At 42.7% G+C, this 20,796-nt stretch overlaps 1 protein-coding gene across 1 annotated transcript in view; it reads right to left on the bottom strand.

Moving 5' to 3' along the window:
* GRIN2B (glutamate ionotropic receptor NMDA type subunit 2B) overlaps positions 1-20,796 on the bottom strand; it is a 171,380-nt gene that overhangs the window by 2,943 nt on the left and 147,641 nt on the right. Inside the window, exons 9-11 of the mRNA XM_026082764.1 lie at positions 5,175-5,335; positions 2,889-3,076; positions 853-1,091 (exon numbers count right to left, since the gene is read on the bottom strand). Of these exons, the coding sequence (XP_025938549.1) occupies positions 853-1,091; positions 2,889-3,076; positions 5,175-5,335 (588 nt within the window). The remainder of the gene's footprint in view (positions 1-852; positions 1,092-2,888; positions 3,077-5,174; positions 5,336-20,796) is intronic.

The raw sequence follows: 20,796 nt of genomic DNA, 5'->3' as shown, positions 1-20,796 counted from the left end.
AATACAGAAGAAAGGCTGTGTCCCCACATTCAAAAGGCTTTGTCATTTCTCCTCAACAATATATTACACAGAAATGATATACTTTTGCACAATCAGAGCTAATTCTGTTGCAACAGACAAAGAGGTCAAAAATACCGAGCTTTGACCTCACTTCAGAATGGATCAGGAGAAAGGACCAGTGGCTGAACAAAGAAGAAGAGAGCTTTAAGTGGGACACTGCTAGCTACAGCAAAAGCAGAGAGATGACTCAGAAATGACTAGAATCTGCTTTAGATGTAAATACTATCCCCTAAAGCAGGCTTTGCATAAAGCAATCGCTAAGTTCATGTCGTCATCCTCTCTGGAAGAATTTCTGCATGGTTTAGGGCATGACTTTCGGTTAGGGACTTCTGACTGTACAGGACAGCACAGCTCTTGTCTAACACAAGTTCAGCTGAACAGCTATAATAAAGCGGACAATGAAAAACTCCTAAATTTCTTATCAAGATATCCACTGTAATTTGACTTGTTCCCAAATTTGGAATCCTTGCAACTTCCTTTGCAGGAGCAAACAATTACAGATAACCTCGCTTTATACTGAATTTTCATTTCCATGTAAAATTTCCATTTCCATGACCATAACTCAGCAGAGACCAGAGATGTCAAGATACCCATGAAGACAGTTCTCCCACAGAAAATCAGCAGATGCTTTTGCAACATTAACAGGGAAAAGCTGTCAGCCTTTGCACTGGAGACTGCCACTCTATGCTACCCACATGCCAGGCAATCTTGGTGGATTTCCCCGTTTCCTGTACCTAGGACTGCCTGATTAAATCCTGACCCTGTTCCTTACTGCTAGCTAATGACACTCACCCTGCTGATGGAGAAGACCACACCAGGCTTGCCAGAGCAGACACCCATGAAGCAGTGACGGAATTGCCAGTAAAAGAGATGCTCGCAGATGAAGGTGATGAGACTGAGGGCCATGGCTGCTCCCAACATGTAGAAGACGCCTGCCATGTTATCTATATCCAGCTGGCTGCTCATAACCTCGTTCTTTTCATTGTGACAAATACCAGTGAGCCACAGCGCTTCCAGCTCCTCCATCTCCCCTAGACAGACAGAGAGAAGGAAAGAAACAGGTTAGCCAGCCCTGCATTGACTAAGGACCTCAAGCAGGAGCAGACCGAATGTGAGAAGCTGATCCAAGGCCATTTCCAGTGGTCATGCTCTGTTTCCACACTTGTTACCTGGTCACTGCGGAGTGATGTCCACGAAATACCCTGACTACCCTTTTGATAGAGGCAGGTGCAATTAGTCACAGGCAAGGTGACAGGATTTTTCCACAGCCAGATATTAGCCATGGAAAGCTGTACCACAGGACCAGTTACCCCACTCCCTAACTGTCTGCAAAGAGATGCTGAACAAGTTGTCTACCGGCTGACTGAAGATCTCACCTCAAACTTTCACTTTCGTATTAAGTCAATAAAAGGAAAAATCAGTGACTGGTACTGGTAGACAGAAACAAGTCATTTTTAAATAAAAACATTGTTCATTTCCAGCTCAAAATTCAAAATATTGCTTTTTAAAAATCAAAAGTCTAATTTTGAATTTGTTTCTGACTTGTATGAAAATGTATATGTTTCTATCTATTCTCAAAAATATTTTTGCATTTTTACCTGGTTTTATTCCCCTCCATTTTGTCCAAATTAGACATTTCCAAGCTTTGACCAACCAAAAACATTACTAACTTGTATAAAGTAGGAACAAATGTTCTGTAGTCTAATTTCATACTCCACTTATTCCCATTATGGTATTTTCATGAGGAGAGAGAGACAGATAGATAGACACACACACACACACACACACATACACACACACATGCTGAGACATTCAAAAACGAACTGATATTGCAGGTTGGCAATTCTTTTCTTGCTGTTAGGGAAGTTGGTTTTTCACATTTTCAACCTCCAATCCAATGACAGGGGAAAATTCCATATATTTATGTGGTATAATAGTATATTTCTAAAAGCTTTATGGAGATCTTATGTCTTTTTCTGAAATAATCCATATTAGCCTGTTTAGGAGGCATATCAGTCGGGTGGCCAATTTTCTGCTAAAGTATATCAGTTCTTTGTTCTTTCTGTATTTCTTACACCATACGTTCTTTTCAGATTTCAGAAAAAAATAAATAGTTAGAAATAAAACAAGCTGTGAATTTAAATTATTCAAAAAGAGGACTCAGAAAGGAGCGATACAGAGTGAAAAGGGACAGCTAAAGAAATATTTTCGAAGAAGGAAACCCTTATCCATGAATAATTTTTTAAATATTAGCAATTTCTCTATTAACGATGAGATGAATCAGTTAACTATAATATGCTGATTAATAGCTCGCTCCAAAGTGTACTTCTGAGTCTCATGTCCGTCCTTGTTTTTTGAGGTTTTGGGTAATCTGAGTTAACTCTTTCCTCCAGAAACATTCAATTCTTAATTTGATAATTTCTACATGATTTGATTCTTTCTAGAACTGTAACATGTGGGATGACTATGGAAAGTCCAGTATCATTTATCATTTTGGTAATGGCAAAACCCTGAAGGTACTGAAAAGTTCGTGAAAGAAAACTTGTTTTCACAAGATATTTTTCAAACACACACCTGAATTTATTCTACGAGATCTCAAATGCTTTTGAAATTGCATTTCATGTTACTGCTACCCTGCATAGACATTATAAAATAGGTACTACCCTGCACATTTCTGGTAAAATGTCTCTAACAAGCCTTTGCAATTAATCTTCTGTTCTTTACTTAATCTGAAGCACAAAAGCCAGGGAAATGGAACATCAATTCCATACATGCAAAGCTTCGTATTTCTTAATAAAACTCCAACTCCTCTTTTTCTTATCACTTACCATCTCCAAAAAGCTGTAGAATGGCAAGATCAACCTGGCGCTTCCAGCCTGAATCCTTTTGGATGGCAATGCCATAGCCAGTGGAGGCAAACACTTTCCCACTTCCAATCGTCACCAGCTTGCAGCCTTCATCTCTGCCAGCCATGTAGTTTAGTACTGCTGCATCATAAATGAAAGCATCCAACTTCCTACACAGGTGAAACAAAGAAGAGGGGTATAGTACAGGAAAGATATGATCTGCACGAGTTCAAAGGTGTTCCCAGCTTAGTCTAAGGCAGAAATGAACCTTTGCCAGGTAACAGGTTGCATCTTCAGCTTCATCAGAAGTAACAAAAGTCTAAGCCTAGAAACTGTTTTCAGGCGGAGCTAGATTATAAATGAGGACTGTATTTCTCTCTTACTCTTTGATAATCATCATTTCTGTTCTGAAACAAAATCTGGAATAGAAACATACTGCAAGGTAAAGATGAATGAAGGGAAAGTCATGGGGATATCCATAGCCCTAAGAATAGCTTAAATTTCTATAATGCCTTTCATCTCACAGGAACCTAAAATACTTCTGAGAGTATATCAATATTATATAGCAAAGCAGGGCTTGCAGTAAGGAAAAGATTATCTCCAAACTGCTGGCCTGATTTAGCTAAGCAAAACATAATTTCTTAAATTAAATGCAGCCAGGACATTGTGTTTAACTCCCCAGTTACTGTGAAAAGTCCTACTGGATTTTTATCAATGTCAAGTGGCCACGATGACAGCTTTATGGTTTACCATGCTGAGTAGCTCTTTGGTAAAGAGTGCTTATCTGAAAACCAAGAGAAAGATTCTGTTTTAACGCAGAGAAATCCCCATTATCAGCTGGGAAGGAGAGACAGCACAACAGACTGCTGAGAACCTTCCTCTCACCCCAACAGTGAAAGTGATTTGGGTGTGGGGGGAGTCTCAGAGGGGTGCATCTTCCACATAACCCGAGACAGCCAATGAGTAAATCCTCCCACTAGATCTGAAATTAAGCACTTTCTGGTAAAAGACCAAAGACCTTCCACCTTCCACATTCTCACACCCACACTATTTTTTTAACCCCCCTCCTGCACATATATTTTCAGGATGGTGATTATCTCAATCCCAGTGCATATCTGCAGGGAAGTCTGTCCAAAGGTGGGTATGAAGCCAGGATGACATCTACTGCAAGTGTTGAGCTCTATTTCATCTATATATTTCCAGGACAGAGCATATTTATTTCCTGGATGATGACTACACTGGCAAATATACCTTCTCAGGATGGCATCCAATAACAGTACAATCATTTATAATGGGCTGTGCACCTTCTGATCCTGGCAAACAGGTTTAGAAATATTCAGTCAATCTAGTAATTAAATTGGCTGAACATCTTCGTTTGTACTTGGAATGAACTTTCTCATAAGGATGCAACACGAGTGTAAAGAAAAATGACTTTTTTCAGTAGGGCTGGGTTCTGACAACCAAAGCGGTCAGTTGTGGATGGAGGTCTTTGATTATAAGCGTCAAGGACTTGCAAACATTAATGGTATTTCAAGTTAGCTCCTCTACAGATCCATTGCTATTAAAATTGGGTGAGCTGTTCAAAGATATTTTTTCTAATGATTTTTCCTGCATTTCCCAAATTACCCAAGCAAATACTCAGATTTTATATACTTCCTCATTATTCAAACATTTGTTTGTTGCTTGATGCTAAAATATTCCAGAGGGAAGGGCCACTTGCAAACTATTTGCTTCAAGCACACCTTCCATTACACTGTACTAGCTACTGATACACTGGGATGGGATTAGTCTGACAAGGATTGTTTCAGTTCCCTAATTAACATAATCTTTTGTACACATAAGGAGGAAAAATAAAGGAATTTCCAAATGACAATGCAAATGGTTTGAAACAAACTTTGCTCACAGAACTCTGTGAGTTTTTCCTGTGTATGCATAAGGACCCATCAGCATGAAACAGCTTGCTGAAGCAAGATCTTTGGGACTAATATACACAAGGCTAACATACACAAGGCTACACAAGATCCTCTTTTTTTTCTTTTTTTCAAATAGTCTTTTAAAGACAGGAAAAACAGAAACTCTTATACAGATGTTAATATAAAAACCTAGCTAAGATAATCACAGTATTGTCTTGTGTTCTGTGTAGTCTTGCTGTAGTTTTAACCATGAAATGATAATGAAGACTCATTGCCCAAACCGCATAAAAAATTCCCAGACAAGCAGGCAGAAAAGTCAGGTTTCTCTTGCAATTTTGGAAGAAGAAAGCCTCACCCAGTCTTCAGCGAGAATAGTGCATCATCCACCCCTCTCTGATTGAACTTCACCATGTAGCTGTGCATTTCAGGGTAGTTGTTGCGAATGTTCCTTTCTGTGCTGCCATTGGGAACCGTCCCGAAGCGGAAAGGGGGTGAGAAGTCATTAGGTTTCTGGAACTGAAGAGACAAAGAAAGAACATTTCTCACCATCTTTCAGCATGAAGCAGTCATCCGCCTGGGAGAACACATTCTCCTCAGAGAACCTATGTCCACTGTGACACGGAAGGTAGTTGTGATGTTATTCTAATGTCAGGTGGAAAACATTATTGAGAGGATATTAAATTTCACTATTTTCAAATGTAAACAACTCTTGTTAGTGCCTAAAAAACAATGAGTGAAACTCAGCAATCTGATCTTTTTGTCCAATCTGGATTAAGTGCATAAAATAGCCAGTGATCAAAGATTAAAAGGAGGCTAGATAAAAGGAAAGAGGAAAATAAAAAGCTAATAGGGGGGTTGAAACACAGTCAAGGAAATATTTTCAATAAAATCTATGTGTATTTTGTCTACACAGTGCCATTTAGTTTCTAAGAAGTATCTTTTTCAGTTCTGTGGATGCCTTTGCACTTCCTGACTCTGACTGAAGTAGAAAAGTAATTAATGAGAAGTGATGCCTCTCCGAACACTCCCGCCCAATTCACCAAATGAAAGATCAGCTTTCAAACTTCTGGGCAAATCTCCCAAATGAAATCCTATTAGTGGTTGCAGGCCACTAGTAACATTTGATGCCCAGAACAGAGCTGGCAGAAGGAATACTCCAAACCTCTTGCTGCTCCCAGAAAATACATTCATCATAATATTCCCCTACAGCTGCAAGGCTGTGAGATTTTATATGACACTTGCTTAATTCAAGTCATAATCAAAGCTCTCTGGGGTTTTATGAGCAGTAAAATTTAGACTGCCAAGTATAAAGACTCCTTAAAACCCCTAGAATCAGCAGAGGGGAAGAAGCACAGAATTGTAGGCCAAGAACTGAATAAGCACTAAAGAAAAAAAAGACAAAGGCAGGTTAGATGGAGGGAAGCCCTCTCTTCTCTTGATACATCAAATAGTACTTTGCCTTATACTAATTGTTGACTCTCAGCTTACTGTGTATTTGGGGATCTTAAGCAGCATGTTAAGAACATGCTAACAGCCAGACCAAATACAGTTAACATAACAGATCACCCAGTAAATGAATGTATGTGGTTGTGCACTGCTGTTTTTTATGGTAGCAACATGGTTACAGTCTATAGCTATAGCTCCAAAGATAGGCAGTCAGGCCTGACTCTTGAGTTCAGCTGAAATCCAGTGTGGAGCCCAGTCAACCCAGCAGAGGACCCCAAAGTTATTAAATGTACTACACAAGTATCAGTGCCCTTTGTCAGAGGGAGTAAAACAGTGTACCTTGTTCACAGCATTTCAGGAATGATGCCAACTAGGACCTGTGCCTGTGAGTAGGTCGAGGCACTGTTCACATCACTAGAATGAATGTATGGCACCTATTTCTTTGCATCAGTCAACTCATCTGGCTGTGCAGGGAATCATCTCTCTAGTTTGGATGAGATGGGCTGACTTGTACGTGCACACGAGTATGTGAGAGACAAAACATGACCTACTGCTTTAAGCCAAAAGGAAGCATCAGGTCTGTTTTCTGAAACACGGGTTGGCACATCACCAGAAAAGAAGAGGTTTCACATAGCATAAAACAGGCAGTAAGGTGCCTCTTAGAACCTTGTCATGCTCTCAAGGGACAAAGACAAGCTCATAGTTATCAAAACCTGTAATGAAAGCAAACTTTGATGAGAGAAAAATCACTGCAGCATGCTAAAATTATTCTTTTCACCAAGCTGATTAGAGCAGCAGCTTAGGAGACCCATTGTGAGAAGGGCATTGCTACACCAGGCACAATGGAACAGTCTCTCTCCTGACATGCTAAAGCAGGAGTTTGCAAAGTGGGTGCCTTGCTTTCCTGGAGGCTGCAGACCCAATCTTGTGGTTGGAGGAGGGATCTCCTATCCCCACCAATCCCTCCAACAGAGGAAAGTCAGCTGGGCAAGCAGCAGATAGGCCCAACCAGCATTGGTGTAGCTGCAGCATGCCCTTGGGAGAGGCAGAAGCGATGAGAGCCTCTCTCTGGGCCCAAAGAGTAATAAGAAAAAAAGTGGTCTCATCCAAGGTCCATTTTATACCTCCACCCTCTATCCCCAGTGATGCAATCCCTGGTTTTGCTTGCTTTTGTCACTGTGTCTATTAAGTCGAACTAGAAGAACTATAGTCAGGCTGGACTGTGATATGGGGTAGTGACGCCTCCCCCGAACTACCCTTTGCGTTCCCAGGCCCACCTTAACACCAGCCAGTCAAAGGTGAAAGGCTCCATATCTCATTCTTAGTCTCCTGGGCAATAAATAAATGAAAACACTCCTGAAGAAAATGACTGTTCTCTGTGACTGGAAAAGCATGTCTCTAGAGAAGGAAATCAGGCTGATGGCTTCTACAAAACTGTATGCTATGCATTCACTTAGCATCCCTTACCCCCCTATTCATTCCTCAATCAGAACAGATCTTCAAATGCAAATTCTTCCCCACACACCCACATGCACACACGCTTCAACCAAAGCCTGGTGGACGATGAGACAGGAAGCAGTCTGAAAGGTTCCATATGGGACCCACACCAGAGATCTTTAACTTGAATGCCTAAGAGGAACACGCATGCATACTCATCCCCAGCCACCTGGTTCTGCATTTGCAAAGCTGAAGGCAGTTGATGCCCAGCTGACTCAGCAGTCCATGGAGCCAGAGAAAAGCAGCTAGCTTCTCCACCTTTGAGAAGTAACACTGGTGCCTGCACACAACTTTCTGGCAAGAGAAGGCAGCTGAAAAATCCCCATATTTTCTGCTCAGCTGTGGGTGAGCACAGCTCAGTCCCGGGATGGAGGATTTTCCAGAAAGCTCTCCAGGGCTAGAAACGGCTGAGTCCTCCTGAGCTGACTTCTGCTCCACATAACTCATAGTGAAAGAGCCTGAAGACATGCAAGCCTTCCTAGAAAACATACGGGGTAGACTGAGAAGGAGTGTGTCCTGTCCTGGCAACAAGGTGGAAGAGTTTGTGTGGAGGAATTAGAGGAGACCCATATGGAGGAAAGTTAATTGATAATAAAGAGCTCAGTAAGGAAAGCCAGTCGTAAGGCTGCCTTGAGGCCTGGAGGAGGTAAGGCACTTTGGCAGGCTGGCTGGTCTAGGAGGAGTCTGAGAGATGATGAGACAGGAGCTGAGGCACACTGCAGGGCAGTCACATGGAGAAAGCCTGTGCAAAGGTAATCTCAAGGCCTCCATAATACAGAAAAAGGAATTAACCAAAGATATTGACAAAAATGGTAGGGATTTAGATTCCTGAGAGAGCTCTTTCATCACTTTGTGTAAACGCTACTCTTGCCAGGGACCTAAATCATAGCTACTCTGCCCCAGGCATCCACAAACAACAGCCCTTGTGAGGCTCCATCTCGAAATGTTGTGATAACGGGAGGGAAAGCTAAGTACAACAACCTCACCAGTTGCTGAGCAAACCCCAGCTGCAGAGCATCACAAGGAGCAGCAAACAGGGCTGCAAAGGGTCTGCATACACGCTATTAACTCCCAGTTTGCATTTCCCTGCAGCACAGGCCCTATCCCTCTGCTCAGCCATATCTACCTTGAGGGGTCACTGCCCAGGAGGAACCCACAGGACTTGACTGTAGTCCTGCGCCCAGATAAACCTAGAAGGAGGCATGTCCCCAGCTGCAGCCTTCCACTCACTCCCCACATGGCCTCAGTCGCAAGATGTACCCATCATAAGCAAGATGATGTGACATCCTCTCACCCACGAGAGAAGATCCCTGAGAGAGCTATCTTCACATCATATGTTTTTGGAGGGAAGATGCAAGCCACAGACCGGGGTCCTCGCCCTGTCCGATCTGGGTGTGAGAAACAGGCATCAAGCATGCCTGAAGGGCTGGAGTGGCTTTTGGGCAGGAGACGCCTGAGTTCAGAGCCCAGCAGCTGCCCGCCTTTTCAATCCTTCATTCCGCAAATTGAAATCAGGACACATTAAGTCCAAATCTGACCATGGCTTTGGGAAAGTAACCTCTCAGAGTCAGAGACCAGAAATCTTACTGCTCTGGAGAGCAATGAACACACAGGCTGGGGGCTATTAGCACATTCAGAGTGGAGAGCCCCTTTCCCGCTCCTCCCTGCAACTCGCCATGAGAACTGTTGGTAGCAGCAGCGAAAGTGGGTTTAAGTGACTTGTCTGGCGGAGCCATTTCATTAGCAATTTGGAGCCTTGCCGTGCAGAAAGCAGCACTGTTCTCAGATGTTCGAATATCAATCTGCATAATGAAACAGGTGATAGGAGTTCTTCCCATTCAGGCAGCCACAACTGCAGGGGATTCAGGGATGAGGGGAAGGGGTTATGCCTAATTGGCCACAATTAATTTGATGAGAATTTTTTTAAAATATATTGCCTATCACCAAATGGTTCCTACAGAAAAGCGCATCTGCACTTATTTGTCTGCCTGATGTAGGCCGTGTTTACACTGTAAAGTGTCTGCCAATAACATTGAAAGCAGTTTCTCAAACTCAGCAAGCTCTCACAGCAAAAAGGCTCTCTTTTGTCAGCGTATCTTCTTTTACATTGCTGAAAACAAAAAAAAATCCCCTGCTGGATAAAATAATGAGCTGGTAAAACTGGGGGGGGGGGGGTGTCTCTAGTGCCTTACCCTTACACAGCTTGTCTGGGAGGGCTCCTCTCACTTTATAAGGCCCAGACCCTTAGATTAAATTCTCTACCACCCAGGGTGCAGGTCTCTCCTAGGCTCTGGGTCAGATCTGCCAGCTCCCTCAGGATGTTTTGGATACTCTAGTGCACCTGAATTGGCTCTAGACATCTACTTTTGCACAAATGAATCTAGCCACTGGAGCACTTGGCCCTCAGCACAGCTTCTCCCACTGAAGTACAGGGAGGCAGCAGCCATGAGTAGCAGATAGCTCAAAGCACCCACCACTCTCTTGAACTTGCCCATCAGTGTAGTCACAGCTTTTTGCACAGGCACCTAGAAGCCAGCACTTTGCTTTCTCTTTCGGCAGCTGTACAACCAACAGATATCTATTGTAACACAGGCCTGACGTCTCTAAAAAAGACGGCATTTATTAGTGAGCTGGAACATAAGATTTAGTGATATCAGGCTAGAAAAGCAATGCAAAGTCTGTGCTCAAGTGTTTAATTTTAGCACAACCTCTCTGCATTGTGCAAACATCCTTGATTATCCCCTCTTGCTCTGGTTCAGCCGCATGTCACTGCAATCAGCCTGCACCTCTCTTCATTGCCTGAAAATCCAGTCAGGCTGTTTTCACAGGAGCTTCGGCCAGAAGTTGTTAAAAATTCTAGGTTGGGTCAGTGGTTTTTAGGTCTAGCTCCAATGTGGCTCTATGCCTGCACTTAATTCTTGATAGTCCACTCATGTCTACAGCAACATCTCTTGCCTCAGGTCCCTTGCTTACTTATCCAGCCAAGAAATGAACCCCTTCACTGCTAACATCATGCACAATACCATAGAATCACAGAGCTGGATCTGGCCCTGAGAAGCTGCCTGCTCTGCTCCTCTCTCTTTAGGAGGACCCACCTAGATGTCACTGTTCCTGACAGCTCTCTGTCTAGCCTGTTGTGAAAAACAGCCACTTCTGGAAACTTCGCCATTCCCTCGGCAACCTACCCCAGGGCTTTACTACTGGAAAGTTCTTCCCAGTACCTGAACTAAGACCTCCCTGCTGCAATCCAAATACACTATTTTCTGTCATATTCAGTACTACCATTTATGCTTTGAAGACTGATGAGCTGTTTCTCCTCCATGTTCTCACTTTGAGGCTAAAGAGGCACAGTTCCTTCAGTTTTTCCTTGCAAACCGTATTATCTAGACCTCCAACCATTCTTGTTGCTGTCCTCTGGCTGTATCCAGTAGATCTTTCCTTGGCTTGTCTTTGGTTGGTAAACGTGCTCTTAGACTCCACTGCACCAAGAAGAATCTGACCAGGACCCCAAGATGCTCAGAAAACCTTATATTAAAAAAGCTTGCAGCAACACAAAACCAAGGAGATAAAAGCATTGCTGGTAAGAGGTAATGCTCATTATTACTCTTCTCAATGACTTTGTATTTTATGTCTTTTCCCCTGGTCTTTTATCTTGTTAGGTGCAGCTTGCAAGGTCTTTGAGGTAGTAACTGTGGCTTGATCTGCATTCAAAAGGTGACCAAGTTGCTTCTGGAACATCAGTCATCGCTGCCATCACCATCTTCTTGGCTTTTCCTGGATTCTTTTTCTTATCCAGCTTGGTCATGTACATAGGCACATCAGTTGTACCCTATCACCTATCATGGTAGAGTAAGTGCTCTACAGATTCTCAGGGTGGAGGCTGATCTATTGGTATGTTGGTACAGGGCATTTTACATTGCTACATTTTTAAATTTACATAGGAATGTGCCAACACAGCAGCATAGGCAGAAAATCATGCTTCAGATCGAATCATAGCACTGGTACAATAATCTGTCAGTAAGGCAGGCTGAAGAGACTATGGTACTCATTCTTCTATTACTCGTGAATCTTGCACAGATACTTCTCAAGCTTCACTCCTAAGGTACCCCTCTCTACTCTGCATGGTCACATAGCTTTGACATTACAGATATTTTTTACTCCCAAGGTGGAACTCACAATCATTTCCATGTGACTACAGATTTTCTGATCCTCCTTTTCTCCTAGCTCCCATTTCCTCTCTTCTTTTTCATTTCCTCATGATACCACCCTCCACCTCCTCAATGGAAGCTAGGACTCCTTGCAGCTCAGAATCCAGAATTCAGAATCCCATCAACTCTTCCTAATTAGCAGGCCCCATGACAGAAATTAGCCCTAAGATTCCAGTGGCAAAAAATAACCAAACAATTTCTTGTCTTTGCCAGTCAAACAATATATGCCTTGATTCATAAACCAAAAAAAAAAAAAAGAAGAAGAAGAGCAACATCAAATCCAATATAATACAGCTTTGGGAAGGCATAAAAATACCCTGTGCTCCCTCAGACCTTCATTTTGTGTTTTATCTTATTATTAAATACCCCATGATGTTTCAAATTCTCTGGCCTTGCTTTGCATGGTGTTTTCACCCATGAATTATTCTAGACGAGTCTGAAGGCAGTTATCAGTATTAATGCAGCTGACTGGAGCAAAGTTGGCAAAGAATTAGATTAAAGTCCCTTTTAAAGGAAGATGTAGGGTAGGTCAGACCCACAAACACAAAGGAAAATGTCTATGAATGCCTGGTGTTGAAATAGACATGTGTGGGTCAGGGAAGGAAACAGAGCAATTGAGGGACACACAGAGGTGTGGTGGGGGAGGCAGGGGAAAGCAAAAGAAAGGAGTTCAAAAATAGCAACCTTAAAAATAGTTGTCCTTGTAAAATAACTCAGATGAAAGCAGAGATCCAATTGGTGGAAGAAGCTGCCATCACATGCGGTTATTGCCAGAGCGATGCACACAGTAGGACTGTACAGCCTCTTTGCAAGCTGGATTGCTCTGTGCAGACCAGCTCTGTGCCGCTTCCACTCTGAGCAGAACACTGCAAACCTCGGGCAGTGCAGTCTCATCTTGAACAGATGGCATTTCACAGCATCTTCCTCAGCCAGATCTATACACGCTTGCTGGGACCACACCGTCTTTCTGCTGACCCAGGCTTTACGGACACATCAGGCCTACGGGGTCACTGCAGGATCAGAGCACAACATGCAGACTGAATCCAGCCACTACCAACAAACCAGGAATCTCCTGGGATTGTACCACTCACCTACTGAGAGTGTGTGGACACTATGCAGACTATCTGTGTAGCTTCTCCACCCAAAAAGTAATACAAAGGTTCCAAAACTTCCTCAGGGCACATTTAGCAGGGTATTGGCTTCACATCAGTCTCATTGTTAGGTGTTCCTCAGGCCTGATCAGAGAACAACGCCTATAGTGGAACCACTGAGCTTCAGCAGCCAGACACAAAAGCTCCTTCCACAGCCCTAATATTAGTAGATATAGTATGGGATGAGTACAGTCATATCTGTCATAATTAAGTAGGCTATGGGATATTTGCTACAGTACAGTACACATAACTTTTGCACACATGTGAGTAGAGAATAAAGATCATTCATCTACCTCAGCATCAAATTGTGCCATCCTTGGAAGTCAGCTTCCCTTTCAAACACAATGGGGCAAAAGGCACATGCTGAATAATACTAGCCAAGCACAGAGCAGAAATTAGTGAGGTAAGGAAGATGCTGGTTAGTACACTCACATTAATATCATTGGAAGTGTAAATGTTGATTCAGAGGGAGAAAATTAACTGATGAAAAGGACCTTGAGAGGTGAGGTGGTAGCTAAGTACAGAGGAGTTTGAAATCTGCTTTGTTTGCACATGATACAGCTAGTTCACAAATTATGAAACTTTCTGAGAAATTCAGATTATATAGTTTGGTGGGGGAGGAATTACATTTTTCAGCCATCCTCATTAAGAAAGGAAGGTCAGAGCTTCCTATCTTGTGACTACTAATAGTAGTCAACTTGCTTCAGCGACTTGTACAGGGGTACCAACCACTGGACAGTAGAGTGAAACCCTGTGCATGTCTGGCAAACCTCCCAAAGACTTCAGTGGGGCCAGAATTTGCATCCAAGTAATTAGAAAAGCCTATTTATCTCATCAGTGTGATTTTTTAAGCACCCTTATACCCAGGGAGGCAATATAAAAAGCAGGGCAGTCAAGGCAGGGCATCCCAGTACAAACCCGAAGGTGGGAGATAAGGCCTTCCTTTAGCCTCCTGCTGAAAGCTGCCTGCCAGAAACCCATCTGTAAGTGGATAACAGCAGAGGAATGAAAGCCATATCAGTCCCTTGTGAGTCTTGGGATACTAGAACTGGTGCACCTGAAGCAAGCAACCTGTTGGGCCACCAAGACCCAGGGAAAGCTTTGACCTTGAATATCCAAAGGCCAGGGAAAAGCAGGGCTCCTTTCCACCAGGTCATGTAAAAATGCCTGGGAATATACAGCCTGCCAAACATTTAGCAAATATATGTATGCACGTATAACTTCAAATGTCTCAGTTGCTAGGGTAAAGCAATGAAATTTGGGGGAAGGTTGTTGCATTTTTTATAATCCTGTAGATCTTATCCTCTCATCCCTTTCCCACCAGCATTTCAGTCCTGATCGTTCAGATGAAGGAGGCCAGCTCTCATCTCTCACATTGCCAACTCTTAGTGGCAGGGCCATTGTCTTTTATTTGACTGCAGAATGCCAAGTATATTTATGGCACTATATAAATAATAAATAAAAATATTCATTGCCTCCCTCTCTGCTGAGTTATACTGATGCGAAAAACAGGACGATCCTTTGTTTCTCTCCTCCCTTCGCCCCATTATGTAACTCTCAGAAGACAGCCTTTTCCCAACTGCCAAACAGTTACCACAGAAGTGATCAAATATGCCCAGAGTCTCCAAAGGGTTAATTCCAAGAGCTGACTGAAAGAAAGTAAAAAAGGAACAGTAAATAGTGGCTGAGGCCTGGGAAATGCCAGGGCAGTGAGGCTAGAGGAATACGAAAGCTGCAAGCTACAGACTGTGCCACATCATAACAGACCTCACTCCTCCAGCAATTCTCACCTGTGCTTCTAGCAAAACCCAAGGAGTTGTGTTCCTCCCCCTGCCAGCAAGGATGAATTAAGCCTACAGTCTTACTTAGCATATCCACTCCCCATGTATCTCACCTGCTTAAGTTCCTGACTAAAACACATTTTTACTGCCATTAATCCTGAAGTGTCCCATTACAAGTTTCTACTGCCATTAAATTCCTCCAGACTGACAGAGAAGAGAGAATCCTGAAAGACTGCATCAAGGCTAAAGCATATCACAGCCTCCTTGCTGCTCTACACTACTCAGCATTGAGCTTAAAAAAGAGGGATAACGACAAAGAAAGTAGGACTGAAGGGGGGAGGGGGGCGGCAGAAAAAGCATGCTTGAAAACCCACTGATTTTAAACATTTATAGCCTTAAAACTACTGAATCACTTTTTAGCACACCAGCACAGAGGTTTGACCTGAGGATCTCACGAAGCATAAAAATCATGCCAATGCAGAATGACTAAATCTACAACAAATGTACCCATCTACAGTTGTAACAAATTATCTGAGATCATATCTATGTATACAATAAGTGTAAACCACCAGTTAGTAAGATATATGTTACTAACACATAATATGCTATATATTATAGTAGCTATTTATTAATATGAAGATTTTGTTATAATACTTATTTAAAGAAATAAAATATATAATGCACTATATAGCATTTCTATATAGACCATACTATAGTAACTGATGATTTACAAAGGGGTACAGAGAAATCATCAGATTTTAGGGCATAAAATTTAGGATTTCTCTGAATTTTCTGCACTTCACAATGAATCAATGTTTGTTATATTAACCACTAGTCAGTACCACTAGTGTTATATATAAAAGTTACATTTAAGCAAAAGGCTGAACACAGTTCAACTTATTTGCAGTAAGATGTCCTCCCAGAGAAACTCTGCGAAAAGAAATTCAACTCTACTCCATGACATAAGTTTTGGTGGTTTGGGGATTTTTTCTTTTTCTTTTTTTCTTTTTTTTTAAAGTAAGGTGTGTCCTAGGCTAGGACTTTTTATATATTTTAAAAAGATTTTGGTTCATATATAGGAGGACAGAATTAAAAGTTGCATGGTCTTACTTGTGTCTAGCTAACTCACAATCTCCACAAAGGTTTCCCGAACAATAAAAATCATGGTGCTGTTGAAAGAACTGCATATATTCTGCTTTCAGAGACTGCCACATAAAACTTACTTTGTGTCATGCAGAAATCTGTAGAAGTACCACAAATGTTTGTTGACAGTAAATGCATGATCCCCTGGAAGATTTGTACCGCCTCCAAGCCACACTGTCAGACCCTCTTCCTTCTTACAGACCTTATGAGGTGCAAGAGCAAGTCCCATTTTTGGTCTCCTTGGAAAATTTGTGGCTGATGGATATACCTGTTCTACATTTTTCCTAACCTTCTCCAGAGCAGGTATTTGTTGTACAAAATCTGCAAGCTCAGAAAAGCATTTAACTTCAATCATGTGAATAATAGCCCATTGACTTTAACGTAGCCACTCATGAGCACAAAGTTGAGCACACGCTTAAGTGTTCTGCATATCTGGGATCCTTGTATAATTTAGATTTAATGTGCTGCAGAGTACAATGTGGGAAATAATTCATTTTTCAGTTCCATGGCCAAGCATCTATTACTGCAGGAATAAAGCAGATTCTTTTTTGCAGGTTTTTCAGTGAGATTTTTGTTTTGTATCAACCTGAAATGTTTCATTCAGCTCAGAATAATGTGTTGTTTTGTTTTCTGGTTACCTCATTTCACCCCTTTCCTTTGTTAACAAAAACATCTTTTTTAAAAATGTAGGTCAATTTTCAAATGAGTAGTGCCTTTAGAAAATGACAAGTCAAAAATACATATCAGAAATATCAAACAAAATATTTTGTTTCAAGTATGTCAAAATGAGATATTTGGCAAATGTCAGAATTTCCCTCTGCCTTCCTGCATTCTCACAATGTTTTTAAAAAAATATTGGGCAGTTTTGACTCCAAAACTTACCTTTTGGAAAAAATCATATATATTGACAAAAATTAGCTGACTTATGCTGTACAGAAACAGGCCCTTTGTCTCAACATTTCATTAACATCTTAGAAAGCAAATCAGTCAAATACATGCAAAATTTCAGCAATCTATATTAATTTGCAAACATGCAGAAATCCATTTTTCTCCTCTTTATGTCAATTACAAAATTACCATTTTGATACTTTATTAGCTTCTTTGGCATTTTCAACTAATTTATAGGCATGGATACTATTTTTTTTTTATTATTAACCTACTGCATTCTAAATTATTTTACTTAAATGCCCCTCTAGCCATCCACATTTGCTTTCATTCTATTACTGCTGTATATGAATGGAAATTATGTATAGCCATTAGATTATTTCACACATTAGTTCATTTTATATAATCTTTCCTGTATTTATTCCTTCGTTAGACTGAAATACCACAGGCACTTGTTTCTCTAATGTGTCTGAAACTCTTCCATTATTGGAAATTGGGTTATATCTCCTGATTACAGTCAGACAAAATCCAGATCCACGCACTGGTTGCAGTAGCCTGCAACAGGCCATCCTGCCAGCAGGGCTTTCGCAGGGGGTCCGGGCCATGACGGACCCCCCACGCAAGCCCCAGCCTGAAGCAGCAGGGTCGCATTTGCACAGCACTCTGGCTAGGCTAATTAGCGCTGCTGCAAGGCCAAGCCTTGCACCGGGGGTGCTGCCCCATGCCAGCACAGCTCCACCACTTCCAGGACCAGATCCAGGCTCTCCACTTGGCTGAGCAATGTGGACAGGCGGACGCGGTTGGTGCTGGTTTGGCATCTGTGCAGGAGGAGGGCGATTCAGCAAGCCACACAGCACCTCACCAGAGCGCAGGGAGCACATGTGAAGGGCTAAAGGGATTTCCTATTAGACCAGCTCTTTGCCTACAAGATTTGTGGGGCCAGTACTGCTCTCAAGGAGAAGTGGGCTTTTCTCCCTAAAACTACCCACAGCTGAATCAGCTTTAAGAGCCATAATTTGAAATACAATTTAGCAGCTGCAAGGGTTAACATGGAGGAGTTAACAGCCAAAGTGACAGGGGTTCCTGGGTCAGCTCTGACATCAATTCCTGGACAGCTGAGCAAAACAGGGTAGCACTGAGCAGGGTGAGCGTTACCAGGGTGCATCCTCAGGGCTAGAGGAGAGAATGGCAAAGGTCACGAAGCTCAGTGTAGCAAGTCTCCAACCACCCTCCGTCCCACCTACTACCCCTGCACAGAAGTACTTGCTCCAGTCCAGCTCAGACAGGCCTGCTCAAGCATCCCCACCACACAGTGGGGACATGACGTTAGTCACTGTCTTGCATATCACCAGAAAGAAAATGCTGGGGCAGAGCCAAGAAACCATCCAAGTCCTTACATGGCTGGAGCTTTTCAGCTCATTTTTCTGGGGAAACCAAAGGTCAACAGCTGTGGCCACCTCTTGGAGTGGCTCTTCCTGGGCAAGGCCCGCAGCATCCAAGGACACCTTCTGGGTGGGTGTTGCAGGAGGGTAGCCAGCCTGTCCTTGATAAGTTTTCCCCAGCCGGTCACAGTAATGGGGTTTGTGAGTGCATCTGGCATTCTGGCTGCTCTACAGTGCCAGTGGGATACCTTCCCCAGGTACTGTCATGCTACAAAAGCGTTTGTTAGCAGATCTGAGTCTAGGGAAGGAGAAACAATATCCCTTAAAGTGGCCAATCCCTACATATCAATTTAGGTTACATCCTCTGCTGACTCCTCTTGCTGGACACAGGTGCCATCCCCAGCTGATGCAGCAGGCCAGGAGGTTTATATCTCAGTCCTGCCATGGAAATGAGTTCTCACATTGCAGACAAAAGATCTGAGAGCCATACGCTTTCCTATTGCTCTCCTGGCACTGGTCAGCAACTGCCTCCTTTGAAAGTCTGAGCTGACTAATTTAAGCTGGCAGGAAAAGAGAGGAAGAGCACAGCACACATCCATCTCCCCTGGGTATAACTCAGCCCTGTACAGGAGACGTAGCACTGCCTGAGCCCCTCTCAAGGACTACACTGAGGAGGTAAGTGAAATGCAGGCAGTGTGCAGGCTTTGGAAGAGGAAAAAAAGAGGAGATTCAGAAGGGTGAATTCCTCCCAAACCTGGGCATCCCGAAACAGCACAAAGGATGCCTGGATGGCTGCCCTGAAATTCTGCAGGGCCACTGCACACATGAAGTGAGTGAAAATCCATGAGCCCTGTAGATCAAGCTTATTCACTCAGGTCTTTTGGATGGAGTTATTTCCACCTGCCAATATTTTTCAGAGGCGGCAGTTGGCTTTCAGTTTTCACCAGGCAATTTTCATCTGGTTCCAGATTCTGTGGTAGAACACCATAATTTTACCCAAATGTTGCACTTGCACTAGCTGCTGTGTTTGAGGCATACCCAACAATCTGAGCCTTTCCCTTCCCCAAGAAACACATCACATATGCTTTATGATAGCAAAAGCAAACACTGGCATGTCAGCAAATAAAAGAGGAAGAAAATGACCTCAATCCAATACACACAGGAGACCCTACAGTGATATCAACCAAAATAGGCCCAAAGACCTGTATCCAAAGCTCTATGAAGCTCCAGGAGTTATCACTTTCAACTGATATTTCATACACATATCTCTGAGGGTACAAAGAATACCTTGAAAAACATGAGAATGAAAGAGTAGCGCTCTCTGTGAGCCTAGGCACAGCCTGAAACAATAGCTCATAGGTATGAACTACCCCATCTAGCTCAAACAGTTGAAAACCTAATGATGACAAACTAATGTTAACTCTTTTAGGGCTGACTGGTTTTGAACAGAGTCCTTCAGTCTGATGGAGTCCACAGCCTGTAAGGAGTCTCCACAAGGTAGCTCAGAAAAGTCCTTAAGCCAGCTTCCCACACCCATGACAACCTCCATCTGGTAAAAAAGCATCCCCTTACCCCCTCCTCAACACAGTGCACTGCAAATGTGGAGACAGAATGGAACAAACTGAGGTTGAAATGAAAACAAACAACAGGAGGACTTCTCCATGGATTGTGTTATTCTGTGTCATATTTCATTGCAGGAAAAAACAACAAAAGAGAAAAAAAACTCTTAAAAATGAACCCACCATGGGTTTTCTAGCCTACTGCACAGGACAGTGTATACACAGGGGGCCTGGCCACAGTTTATTTCTAGCCTATCATGGAGGACACAAGAGACAGTAACTATAACCAGTCCAGCAGTAGCAAACCAACACATACAGTCCACTTCTTGCTGCTGTTCCCAATAGCAGTGTGTGCAGCCTATTGCTATGAGGTTCTCCTACAATGACATGACCCCTGAAGCAGCTCCAGTGATTCAGTAATGAATTCAGCATGGGCAAGTAAGCCTCACAGCACTCAATTCTTTGTGAGTAACCTCGTAGCAAAACAAAAATAAAGCAGTATGCACAGCTTCAGACCTTCATAAGCCAGACAGTGCTACCCTGCATGCATGAACAATCTCCTCAAAATCCTCAGTGTGCAGAGCCCAGCAGAAGCCCACAAATGCTCTGTGAGAACAAAATGCAGCACATGTGAACAAGGCAGAGAAACACTCTGAACAGGGAAAGATGTCTTGTGCTAAGCCTCCAAAAGCCTTGAAAAAATGATAGTATAACTTAAAATACAGGCAATGGTAAATCGACAAAGTCACACTGATTTACCCCATGGGCAGAACTAGTACCCAGAATAAACTAACAGATCATATCTGCTATCCAAATGGCCGCAGTTTCCACACAGACAAATCATTTTGTCCTGAAAGAAACTGGATACAGCCATTATACACATCATCTCCAAAGCTCCTTTAATTCATTTTTTGTTGCCAGTCAA

This window comes from Apteryx rowi, unplaced genomic scaffold (assembly GCF_003343035.1).
Source record: "Apteryx rowi isolate R43461 unplaced genomic scaffold, aptRow1 scaffold_590, whole genome shotgun sequence".
NCBI lineage: Eukaryota > Metazoa > Chordata > Aves > Apterygiformes > Apterygidae > Apteryx > Apteryx rowi.
Note: the sequence above shows the minus strand (reverse complement) of the source record. Positions and strands in the feature narration are given on the sequence as shown.